Below are 13,493 nucleotides of genomic sequence, written 5' to 3'. Positions count from 1 at the left end.
TTTCCTCCGGGTGCTCCGGTTTCCTCCCACAGTCCAAAGATGTGCAGGTCAGGTGAATTGGCCATGCTAAATTGCTCGTAGTGTTAGGTAAGGGGTAGATGTAGGGGTATGGGTCGGTTGCGCTTCGGCGGGGCGGTGTGGACTTGTTGGGCCGAAGGGCCTGTTTCCACACTGTAAGTAATCTAATCTAATCTAAAGTAATCTAATCTAATCTAATCAGACAGCAGCATTGTCCCTGTCAGAAGCCCCACTATTGACATTCTGGGGGTTACCACTGACCAGAAACTGAACTAGTCACATAAACACAGTGGCAATAGGAGCAGATTGGAGGTTCAGAATTCCAATTTTCAAGGGAATCCAGGTCAGTGTTTTAAATCTGATCATTTCTCTCAACTGCTCCAGATTTCTATAGAATCCATAGCCTAACTGCAGCTATTCATCATTTGAGAATAGACAGTATTGTATTATCTACAATATATGACATGTTGAAGAGGGATTCGGAGCTGCATTGAAATTGAGGTGAGCTTGATCCAAAAATGTCAATATCGCTTCACGATGGATTGACTGAATCCTGAATGGGATTATGGGAGGAGAAAAATCAAAATAATGTACTTAGTTGAAGGTCTGTTATTCATTACAAAACCAGACCTTCTGGAAACAAACACCAGGTATGCCAGCACCTGGAAGAGATGGGTCTTTGCAATTTAATATTACATGGATGTGGACATGGACTTGAACGGTTCAGGAAGCCAGCTCCCCACCACCTTCTCAAGGGCAACTGGGGACGGGCAATAAACAGCCAGCGATCCTCACATCCTGTGAGTGAATAAAAAATGTACTCTGTGATGAGTAGGTTCGACCTTCTGCCTTGTGCAGTCAATGTACTTGATTGTATATGTAATTAGACCAACAATGATTACAGTTGGAGTGATTGCAGGCTGTTGGAGCTGAGGCCACTTGATCAGAGGCTACAGGGAACACTTAGAATGATTGTTATGAGCTTTATATCATAAGTCAGTGACTTCCGATTATACACAATCACAGTTTGGGGTATTACGATTTACTGTACCTTGTTTCTCAGAACCTGTAATCTTGTAAGATCTTCATTGTTGAAAAAGCAAATATACTTGAGGAAATTCTATTCTCCATCTTCTAGATATTCATTGGAGATCTTTGTCAATGTATATAAAAATAATTATATCCATCCCCACCCCAAAAAGAATACCCTGGCTCTATGAATCTTAGTTGTAAACTGCTGACTCACTGGCAGCTGTCAGGGTTCACCAAACGCAGATCTTCGATGCTTTCAGTGTCCCTGGATTGTGTATGAACATGGAGCAGCGATAGGCCATTCAGCCCCTCAAGCTTGCTGCACCATTCATTAAGACCATGGCTGGTCTGTTTGTAATCTCAGATCTGCATTCCTGCCCGCAACTGCTAATTTGCCACACCCTTGCTTATCAAGACTCTATCTACCTCTGCCTTAAAAATATTCAAGGATTCTGCTTCCACTACCTTCGTTTCAGGAAGAGAGTTCCAAAAATTCTCAACTTTCGGAGAGAAAAGCAATTCTCCCCACTTTTGGTTTAAATGAGCATTCCCTGATTTCTGAACAGTGACCCCTGAGTCTAGATTCAAGCATTTTATATGACAGAGGTGGAAGTAACTGTGCAGACACAGCTCTCCCTCATTGTAACTGTGTTTTTCTAGACGACCTGGTGAGGGCATTTAAATGATATCTGCAGTAGATCAGTCGAGATTGGAAATCATTGTATCACACAACAACAGCTTGCATTTATTTGGCAGCTTTAACATTGTAAGATTGCTGGAGGCACTTCAGAGGAGTAAAATCAAACTAAAATTGAGGCCAGGCAATAAAAACTCATTTAGGGCACAGCAGGTAGCCATTTGGTGCATTGAGACTGTTGGAGGTTAAAAGAAGAGGTGACAGCTGATTAAAAAGCTGGGTTTTAAGGATTGCCAGAAAGAACAGGGCAGAAATTGAGAAAGGGAAAGGTTCCACAGGGAATTCCAGAGTTTAGGGGCTAGGCAGCTGAAGGCACAGCCACCAAGAGTTATAATGAACAAATTGCATTTATATAGTGCCTTTCAGAACCACCAGCTATCTCAAAGTGCCTTACAGCTCCTAAAATACTTTTCAAATGTAGTCACTGTGATTGAAATCAGGGATGTACAGGAAACAATGACTGGGCGAGTGGATACCTTGACGAATGCATGCCTCATCTATGGAAGACTATCCAATCGATTCAAACCCTTTCTCAGTCTTACAAAATTCATGGTTCCTTGTAGAGATTCCAGTACTGTTTTATTTCAGTTTTCACATTAGCATGCACAATGCTTATTGTTTGACCCAAATGAGGCTAATTATAGCACAGCCAGTAGACATCTAGCTCTCTTTTACTCCCTACAGAACACTGATGCTTCGAATCCTGAGTTGCCGAGGCTGCATTATCAGTTTCAAAGCTAAGGATCTGCTGCGAACTGTACTTCAGCACTGTAAGGACAGTGTGAGCTGGAAACAAGGTACAGTAAATCGTAATACCCCAAACTGTGATTGTGTATAATTCGAATGTTGACTCATTCCGTGGATTTCTTGGAAATTGTGAAATGTAGGATTGTCTGTGAAACTAACATTCAAAGTGTTATGGAGTCATAGAGTCATACAGCGCAGAAACAGACCCTTCGGTCCAACCGGTCTGTGCTAAACATAATCTCAGACTAAACTAGTCCAACCTACGTTCTCCTGGCCCATATCCCTCCAAACCTTTCCCATTCATGAGTTTATTTAAATGTCTTTTAAACATTGTAATTGTACCTGTATCTACCCCTTCCACCCTCTGTGGAAAATTACCCTCTTATGTCTTTTTAAAATCTCTATCTGCTCACCTTAAAAATGTACCCCCTACTCTTGAAATCCCCCATCCTAGGGAAAAGATACCTACCATAACACTAGCTATACCTCTCATTATTTTATAATCTTCTTTAAAGTCACCTTTCAACCCCCTATGCTCCAGTGAAAAATGTGTCAACCTATCCAGCCTTTCTTAATAACTCCAACCTTCCATGCTTGGCAATGTCCTGGAAAATCTCTTCTGAAACGTCTCCAGCTTATTAATATCCTTCCTGTAACTGGGAGACCAGAACTGGACACAGTATTCCAGAAGAGGCCTTACCAATGTTCTGTACAATCTCAAAATGACTTCCCAACCATTCTACTTGAAAGGACTGAGCAATGAAGGCAAGTGTGCTTGATGCCTTTTTAACCACACTGTCTGGATGTGATGCAAACTTCAAAGAATTATGTACCTGCACCCCAGGTCTCTCTGTTCTACAACACTACCCAAGCCCCATCATTAATTGGATAAGCCCTACCCTTGTTTGTTGTACCCAAATGCAATACCTTGCATTAATCCAGATTGAACTCCATCTGCCATTTTTCAGTCCATTGACCAAGTTGACCAAGGTCCCTTTGTATTCTTCACTGTTTACTTTCTCAACAACTACAGCAAAATTGGTGACAATAAAATATGAATTACTAAGAAGGAATATTGTTTTATCACTTTATCACAATGATTGTGTTGCAAATGGGCATAGACTGCTTCACTGTCGGAGGAGTTGAGATTGACACTTCTTCAAAACGTATTCTTTTATGGGATGTGGGTGTTGCTGGCGAGGCCAGAATGTTTTGACCATCCAACAATTGCTCTTGAACTGAGTGGCCTGCTCAGCCATTTCAGAGGACAGTTAAAAGTCATCCACATTGTTGTGGGTCTGGAGTCACGTGTAGACCAGACCAAGTAAGGACGGCAGATTTCCTTTCCTGAAAGACATTCATAAACCTAGTCGGGTTACATTGCAATAGGGTTATTGGAAATCTCAAGCTTCTAGAATGCTGCTCCTTCATTAGGTGTAGTGACCGGATAAGGGAGCAGCGATCTGAAAAGTTATGATTTCAAATAAACCAGTTGGAGTATAACTTGGTGTCATGTGACTTCTGACTTTGTACAGCCCAGTCCGTCACAGGCACCCCTCCACCATAAACATGGGCAATTAAAGAAGAGTAACAAATAACAGCTTTCCCAGTGGAGCCCTCATTCCATGAAATTATAAATTGAAAACTCCATAAAAGGTACTGGCTCTGTTAGATTTAGCCCAGACCTTTAAAAAACAAATTTGTTTGTGTTTTGTTGCAGCCAGTGAGTGGGAAATCCTTGACCCCAGGATTGCTGGCTGGTTGTTGGATCCTGGTGACAATGTGTCCTGCTTCAGGGCTTTGGTTCTTAAACACTGTGGGGATTCGTCAGCATCGCAATTGACAGAGGCTGCAGGAAACACAAAGGTTGGTCTATGTGTAGTTCAGACAACATCAGTGTGGTTCAGATGGGTGGTGGGTATGTAAACTACCGGCCGTTTGGGAGAGGAGGGCAGGATTTACTATACTGAGGGAAAAGGAAACAGCTATATACACACACCTGCGCGCGTGTGCATACACACACATACTCATACATGCACACATATACACACACACATATACATACACGCGCACATATACATGCACACACGTGCGCGCGGACACACTCATACATGCACACATATACACACACGCACATATATACATACACACACGCACATATACACACACACGCACACATGTATATACACACACACACACACGCACATACACACACACACGCACACGCACATATACACACACACTCATACACGCACATACACACACACACGCACATATACACACACACTCATACACGCACATACACACACACACGCACATATACACACACACTCATACACGCACATACACACGCACATATACACACACACTCATACACGCACATACACACACACACGCACATACACACACACACGCATATATACACACACACGCATACACGCACACATATACACACACGCGCACATATACATACATACACGTTGGCCACAGTGTATGAGATCACAAGAAATAGGAACAAGCATGGGGGCCTTGAGTTTGCTCTGTCATTTAATAAGATCATGCATCATCTGATTGTGGCCATTCTTGCCTAACCCTCATTGCCCTTGACTTTCTTGTCAATCTATCTGACTCACACTTTAATATATTCAATGGCCACACTTTTCACTGCCTGTTGTGAAATAGAATTTCAAAGACAAATGATCCACTGTGAAAATAAATTTCTCTTCATTGCAACTCAATGGCCCCATTCCCCCAAAACTGTTTTTAAGCAGAGCCATCTTGTTTTGGATTCCCTCAGGAAGGAAACAGCCTCCCAGCATCTACCCCGTCAAGCCCACCATCAGAATATTATGTGCTTTCATAAGATCATTGCTCATTCTGTTGAATTCCAATGAGTATTGGCTTAATCTGCTAACCTCTCCTGATAAGACAACATCTTCATCCCTGAGCTTCTGCCCTAAGTTGCATGACAAAAATATGAGCAAAGATTAACAAAATAAGTGATGGTAACCTGGGCAAAAATGAACAAACTCCAAGTTTGAAAAGGAGTTAGAAAAGTTCAATTCTAGTCTCCCTGCTATAGGAAAGATGTTGCAAAACATGAAAGGGTTCACAAAAGATATACAAAGATGTTGCCAGGGAGAGGCTGAATAGGCTGGAGCTGTTTTCCCTGGAGCGTTGGAGGCTGAAGGGTGACCTTATAGAGGTTTATAAAATCATGAGGGCTATGGATAGGATAAATAAACAAAATCTTTTTCCCAGGGTAGAGGAGTTCAAAACTAGAGAATATAGGTTTAAAGTGAGAGGGGAAAGATTTAGAAGGGACCGAAGGGGCAACGTTTTCACACAGAGGGTGGTTTGTGTATGGAATGAGCCAACAGAGGAAGTGGTGGAGGTTGGGATAATTCCAACATTTAAAAGACATTTGGATGGGAATATGAATAGGAAGGGTTTGGAATGATATGCGCCAGGTGCTGACAAATGGGACTAGATTAATTTAGAATACCTGGTTAGCATAGAGGAGTTGGACCAAAGGGTCTGTTTCTGTGCTGTACATTTCTAAGCCTCTTAACTTTATGAAGCGGAAAAAGAAATTTGCAAAATATTAGGAAGGTTCTAGGAAATGGCACGAGCTAGATTTCTCTTTCAGAAATTCAGCATTGGTTCGATGGGCTGAATGGTGGCCTTTGAGCTACAACCACCTTTTATTCCAGGGCAGGTAGGGAGGAGAAATAAATGTTGGCCTAGCCAGTGACGCCTACATCTGTTTAAGAAAATTATAATTGCTGGGCAAATGGTACTGAGTAAAATATTGAAGCTGTGTGCTGACAAGTCCCTAGCTCCTGATGGGCTTCATCTCAAAGTTTTAAAAGATGTGGCTAACCAGACCACTGATGTATTGGTTTTATTTTCTAAATGTTCCATTAGATTGGAAAATAAGTAACGTCACTCTTTCATTCAAAATGGGAGGGAGACAGGAAACTACAGACTACTGCAAGTTAGCTTAACATTTGTCGGAGGGAAAATATTAGAAGTTATTATTAAAGACATGGTAGCAGGAAACAGATGAATTCAGGCAGTGCCAACATGGTTTCATCGAAGGTAAATCATGCTTAAGTGATTTATTGGCATTCTTTGAAACTTTGCATTTGCTGTGGATAAAGGGGAACCAATGGGTGGACTGTAGATTTCCAGAAGGCATTTGATAAGGTGACACATCAAAGGTTATTGCAGAAAAATAACGTTTGTGGTGTAGGGGCTAACATATTGGTATGGATAGAAGATTGGCTGGCTAACAGGAAGCAGAGCAGGCAGAGATAGGTCATTTTCCACCTGGCAAGAACTAATGTGTCACAGGAATCAGTGCTGGATCCTCAACTGTTTACTGTTTACATTAATTACTTTGCTGAAAGGACCCAAGCCAAACTTGCTGATGGCACAAAGATAGGTCAGAAAGTGAGTTGTGAAATGGATATACGGAGAGATATAGATAGGTTAAGGATTTGGCCAAAAATCTGGCAAATGGAGTATAATGTGGAAAAACACGAAATTGTCTAATTTTGGCAGGAAGAATAAAACATCAGGTGTATTAACTAAATGGTGAGGGATTGCAGAGGGGTTTGGGTGACTTCATGCATGAATTACTAAACATCAGTATGCAAATATAGCAAATAATTAGAAAAGCTAATTGCATGTTGTCAATTATTGTCAGAGGAATGGAATGTAAAAGCAGGGAGATTATGCTTTAGTTATACAGGGCATTTGGTGTAGAGAGTGTGGTGCTGGAAAAGCAGAGCAGGTCAGGCAGCATCCAAGGAAAGTCGACGTTTCGGGCAAGATTCTCACTAGGGACCAGTGGATAGTCTCTTAAATGGGATTATTGTTCAATAATTACACTATTAATTGCACATCTTGCCTCATTAAAATGCAGCTTCCTACCCAACGGCACAAGCAAACTAGATGGCAGGAATAGAAGTCAGAGCAGGTAGCTGCTCAGTGCAGCTCATGGCTGGTTGCAAAGAGCCTCAATGTTGACACCAGCATCTCAGGGCACACTTCATGGGTACCAGCCGGATACACCCAGTATCCACGGAAGATTGGCATCTGACATACATCAGCCTCTAATAACTCTCGTGGAAAATCTCTGATCTACTTACAGCTTGTTTCTTTACTTCAACGAGGGCACAATGCCAACTATCATTGCAGTGCTGCAGCTCAGACACACGGATTCAACTCACGGACTGGAGAAAGCTGCATCTCTGGCCTGTTAGCCTGCACTCTCAGCACTCTCTCACTATGAGCCTACCACGATGCTCAGAGCATCCCTGCCTTTTTGTCTGTTGCTCCTTAGTTAGAGATACCACGCTCCCAGTACTGTCATACTGATGTGTCATTAAATGCAGAGAGGAGGAGGCAACAGCCTTAGTTGTATTATCGCTGGACTGTTAATCTAGAGACCCAGGTAATGTTCTGGGTTCAAATCATGCCAGCGCAGATAGAGGAATTTTAATTCAATAAAAAAAATTTAGAGTTAGGAATCCAACAATGTCCATTGTCAATTGTTGGGAAAAATCTATCTAGTCCACTACTGTCCTTTAGGGATGGAAACGGCCATCCTTACCTGGTCTGGCCTACATGTGAGTCCAGACCGATAGCAGTGTGGTTGTCAGGGCAGTTAGGGATGGTTGATAAATGCTGGTCAGACAGTGACACCATTCTTCCACGAATGAATAAAAACAAACCCCAAAACAAGGAAGATTGTCATGGGCAGCCTGCAATACCACAGGCTTGAAAACACCATGTCAGTGCTTGTATTGGTCAGAGTCAGGATGCTTTCCAAACAAGGGGTAAGTAGCCAAATGTCTGACAGCCTATCACGTGCCTTGATTCTTTTTGACCTAGAGTCTATAGTGTGGAAGCAGGCCATTTGGCCCACTGAACCTTTGAAGACCATCCCATCCAGACCTATTTGTCATCCTCTCCCTGTAATCTTGCATTTTCAATGGCTATTCCACCGAGTCTGCACATCAATGGACACTATGGACAATTTACCATGGCTAGTCCGCCTAATTTGCACATTTTTGGATTGTGGGAGGAAACCGGAGCACCCAGAGGAAACCCATGCAGACACGGGGAGAATGTGCAAATGCCACACAGAGAGTTCCCCAAGGGTGGAATTGAATCGAGTTCCCTGGACCTGTGAGGCAACAGTGCTAACTACTGAGTCACCATGCTGCCTATTAAGGGCATAAAAATTTTTAAAAAAGGAGTAGGCTAATCATCCCTTAAAGCCTGCCTTGCCATTCTATAAAATTGTGGCTGACCTGCCCCAGGAATCAACTGCTCTTTCATGCAAGCTCCTTCAAGCCCTTAACTGCTCAATTTTCCAAAAAGATCAGTCTATATCTTTATTAAGTACTCTGTGATCTAGCCTCCATAACTCTCTGGGGTAGAGAACCTCAGACATTCACCACCCTGAGAGAAGAAATTTCTTTGCATCTCAATTTTAAACTAATGTCTAATTAAATTATCAATTATTTTATAACTATGTCACAGTTTGTGATTCTCCCGCTAGTCAAAACATCATCTTAACATTGTTACGTACGGTGGTGAACCCTTCTGCTAATTAAACCAAACACCCAGAAAGGCTCACCTCGCCTCGTAATCTGTTAAAGTATGAGTGACAGAGAACTCCCAACTTCCACTATTTAAAGGAAAATTTTTTTTTTATTCTTTAACTCTACTCTTTAACATTAAACAACTATTTACAATTCTAAGCCTTCTTTCCCTTAAAGGTTTGTTATTCACCTCCAACTCTATTGCAATATACTGTTCCAATAACCACCTCTATCAAAATTACATCAACTTAATTTTCAAAACCAGACAGCAGTGGTTGTCTCTGGTGTCCTCCTTCCTCTGGCTGTAGATCTCCCTGAGTCATCTTCTGTCTTTTGCTGCAAAGATGTTTCATATGAAAAAGGTACCTTTGATACAGAGTGTTTTGCTTGCAGTCTCTCGCTAGGTGGCAGTTACTCTCACTGGCTAACTTTCAAAATGTCTGCTTCCTTATACCCCTAACATCATTGGTTCGAGGTTGGCAAAAACAATAAATTCAAATTCGATTGGGTTTTAGTATCTTGAGGCATAATTTATATTGGTTGGTTAAACTCAAACGGTTGTGAAAACAGCAACCAAAACTCAGGTGTTTTTTCACAGCCAAATGTTACATATCTTCAGGTTTCTAGTATGCACCGAGATTGTCAGTGCAGAACAGCTTTCACTCTTGCTTAAAGTTACAGTACACGCCTTCAACTTCATAACAATATCTAACCTGCCAAACTCCCTCAGAATCTTATATGTTTCAATAACAGTACCCCTCAATCTTCTAAACTGTCATGAATAAAGGCCTAACTTGTTTATTCATTCATGCTAAGTCAACCCCTTCATCCCAGGAATCAACCTCGTGAATCTCCTTTGAACTGCCTCCAATAGCAGTATACAGAGGAATCTCGATTATCCAAATGACATGGGTGGGGAGTATTTTGTTCAGATAATCGAATGCTAGATAACACAGTTTAGCCAAGCATCAGGACCATGTGATCTTGTTCAGATAATCAGAAATTCAGGATTAATTGATGTTCAAAAAATCAAAATTCCTCTGTACACCTTTTTTATACCAACACCCTGTACAGTTGTAATGGGACTATTTTTAAAGTCTAACCTTGAACAATGAAGCCCAAAATTCCATTTGCCTTCTTAATTCTTTATAGCACCTGGATGTTAACTTTTTGTTTCATGCACCAAAACTCTCTGCATTGCACTCTCTCCATTTAAATAATAGTCTGCCTTTTTATTCTTGCTGTCAGAGTGAATTACCTCACATTTTTCTACATTAAGCTGCCAAGTCTTTTCCTACTCTGACAACCTATTCATATCCCCCTTTCAGATTCTTTATCTTAACATGCCCTTAACATGCCCTCCCACCTATTTTTGTATCATCAGCAAATTTGGATACATTGCATTCTGGCCCCTCCTTTTAGTCATTAAAGTCAATAATAAGTAATTGAAGCCCTACAACTGATCCTGTGACACTCCTGTTAGATCTCCAACCTGAAAAAGACATTTTAATCCTGACTGTTTTATCTCTGTGTTAAACAATTCTCAATTTATACTTAAGTAAGGCCCACAGTATCATGAGCTCCTCCCTGTGTAATCTCTTTTTACATGGCATGTTATTGAATGTCTTTTGGAAATCCATATACACTACATCTACTGGTTCCCCTTTATCAACTCTTCCCTTTTGCAAACCAGCAGTGATTCTGTTTGATCCCATTAAGCTTTTCTAAATATCATACTGTTACTTCCTAAATAATTGGCTGTAGCATTTTCCCCGTGACAGATATTAGGCTTTCTGGCTGGTCATTTACTGCTTGTTGACCCTCTCCCTTCTCAGACAGGGACATTGCATTAGTAGTTTTCCAATCTGCTGGAAGCATCTCCCCCTCATCCAGAATCCACTGAGTTCTGGAATCTTTTGAGCAAAGCCTCCACTTTCTCTGCAGCTACTTCCTTTAAACTTGGATGCAGGCCATCAGGTCTGTCATTAATCAAACCACTAGTTCGTCAAATACTTTGTCCCTTGTGACAGAAACAATTCCAAAACTGTTTCCTGCCACAGGGACCTTGATATCTTTGGAATGTTTCTATTCATCCTCCAGCATGAAGATCAATGCAAATGCTTATATAAATTATCTGCTATTTCCCCTGTTCCCCAGTCACACCCTCCAAGGCTCTCACACTCACTTTTGCTACCTTCATTGTATATGTCCACTGTAGGCACGGTGATTCAGTGGTTAGCGCTGCTGCCTCACAGCACCAGGGACCTGGGTTTGATTGTACCCTTGGGACCCTTGTACCCTCCACACTCTGTGTGGAGTTTACACATTCTCTCCCTGTCTGCGTGGAGTTTACACATTCTCTCCCTGTCTGCGTGGAGTTTACACATTCTCTACCTGTCTGTGTGGAGTTTACACATTCTTTCCCTGCCTGTATAGGTTTCCTCCGGGAGCACCGGTTTTCTTTCACAGACCAAAGATGTTAGGAGGGTTGGCCATGCTAAATTGCCCATAATGTCCAGGGATGTGGAGGCTAGATAGATTGGCCATGGAAAATGCAGGGGTTTAGGATAGGGTAGTGGGTATGGATTTGGGTGGGATGTTCTTTGGAGGGTTGGTATGGACTCGATGGGCTGTTTGGCCTGCTCCCACACTGTTTGGGCTTCTGTGATTCTATCAAAGCTCTTGCTGTTTGATTTTGTATTTCTTGTTGATTTACTTTCATTATAGTGTACTTACACTTCATGGACTGCAGTGGTTGAAGAAAGAGCTTAGCACTATCTTCTTCTGCAGATGGGCAATAAACTCCAGCCTTGCTTATCGCCCATGAATGAACTGAAAAAACATGGCCTCATGCTTTGCCACATTGAAACCCATCTGCCACAATTTTGCCTCTCCATTTAATCTATTGTCACACCTAATTTTATGTTCCTGTCTACACTGTTCACTGTGCTACTCATCTTTGTGTCATTAGTAAAACCTGGCTTTGTGGCCGTATATTGTGTAAAGTCATTAATTAATGACTCGAACTGGGCTCGTTCTGTGCTGTGTCATTCAATGATTCCACCTAATAGCGAAGGACTCCTGGAGGCAGGGAACGAATCTGGTCTGAACAGTAAAAATCAGGTTTCGAAGAAGAATAATCGCTAGCTGAACCAGTGCTAAAATAGATTGATACATTTGCAGAGGCTTTAACACAATCGGAGAATTCAGTTGCCTTGATGATGGTCCCTAAAGCTTTGTCTGTGTGACTTACGACATCTTCCTTGATTATGTTAGCAAACACAGTTGGAGCCAACTGATACATTTTGTACTGTTACCTGAACCAGCTGATGACAGACCCCTTGCTCTCAGCAGTGTGGTACACATAGTATATATTAATCAATGTCAGTAATTAGAGACAATATGAGCATGTTGATACCAGCTCCTAAATAGATTAGCTTGTCAATTAAAGACCTGTTGTTTTTCATTCATCTGTTGGTTATTTTATTGACATTATCATTGGGAAAGGAGTCATTAATACTGCAGAATGGTCTATCGAATGTCTTTGCAGTTAGAATTGTGGAGTTTAGATTAGACTAGATTAGATTCACTACAGTGTGGAAACAGGCCCTTTGGCCCAACCAGTCCACACCGACCCTCCGAATAGTAACCCACCCAAACCCATTTCCCTCAAACTAATTGACCTAACACTATGGGACAATTTAGCATGGCCAATTCACCTAACCTGCACATCTTTGGACTGTGGGAGGAAACTGGAGCACCCGGAGTAAACCCACACAGACACGGGGAGAATGTGCAAACTCCACACAGCCAGTCACTCAAGGCTGGAATGGAACCTGGCACCCTGATGCTGTGAGGCAGCAGTGCTAATCACTGAGCCACCATGCCGCCAAGTTGTACAGCATGGAAAGAGGCCATTTGCCCCATCCAGCCTATGCTAATTTAGTCATCCTCTCTCTACTCACTCTCCCAAGCAACATTGTTTCTCAGTGACTATTTATCCAATTGAAACTTAATCTATTTCTACTACATTTTCGCGCATCACACACCATAACAGCTTGTAGCCGAAGAAAACTCTTCTCGTCTCCTCTTATCTTCCTTTGCCATTTACCTTAAACCTGAGCCCTCTGTTTACCAACCCTCTTGCCACACCTTCACTTGATTTAAGGCATCAAAGTTCCGACATCCTTCCATCTATGAAAGGCCGTGGACATACTGCAGACATATCCATTACAGAGGAGCTGTCTTCATATAGCACCTGTTTACTGATGGCTAAGGAGACTAATCCTTGACAGGCAGGTTCTACCAGAAGCAGTGACCAAGTGTTGTTGAGAATTGTTGTTTTTGGTGTTTGGTTTCTGTTGCGAAGTTCCTTGGTCATC

At 41.9% G+C, this 13,493-nt stretch overlaps 1 protein-coding gene across 1 annotated transcript in view; it reads left to right on the top strand.

The window, feature by feature from the left end:
- The window catches only part of LOC140493762 (DNA polymerase nu-like), an 80,027-nt gene that overhangs the window by 50,717 nt on the left and 15,817 nt on the right, over nucleotides 1–13,493 (top strand). The window contains exons 7-8 of the mRNA XM_072592617.1: nucleotides 2,432–2,544; nucleotides 4,215–4,360. Coding sequence (XP_072448718.1) covers nucleotides 2,432–2,544; nucleotides 4,215–4,360 — 259 coding nt within the window. The remainder of the gene's footprint in view (nucleotides 1–2,431; nucleotides 2,545–4,214; nucleotides 4,361–13,493) is intronic.

Source organism: Chiloscyllium punctatum, chromosome 2 (assembly GCF_047496795.1).
Source record: "Chiloscyllium punctatum isolate Juve2018m chromosome 2, sChiPun1.3, whole genome shotgun sequence".
NCBI classification, from domain to species: domain Eukaryota; kingdom Metazoa; phylum Chordata; class Chondrichthyes; order Orectolobiformes; family Hemiscylliidae; genus Chiloscyllium; species Chiloscyllium punctatum.
This window is presented reverse-complemented; position numbering and strand designations above follow the sequence as displayed.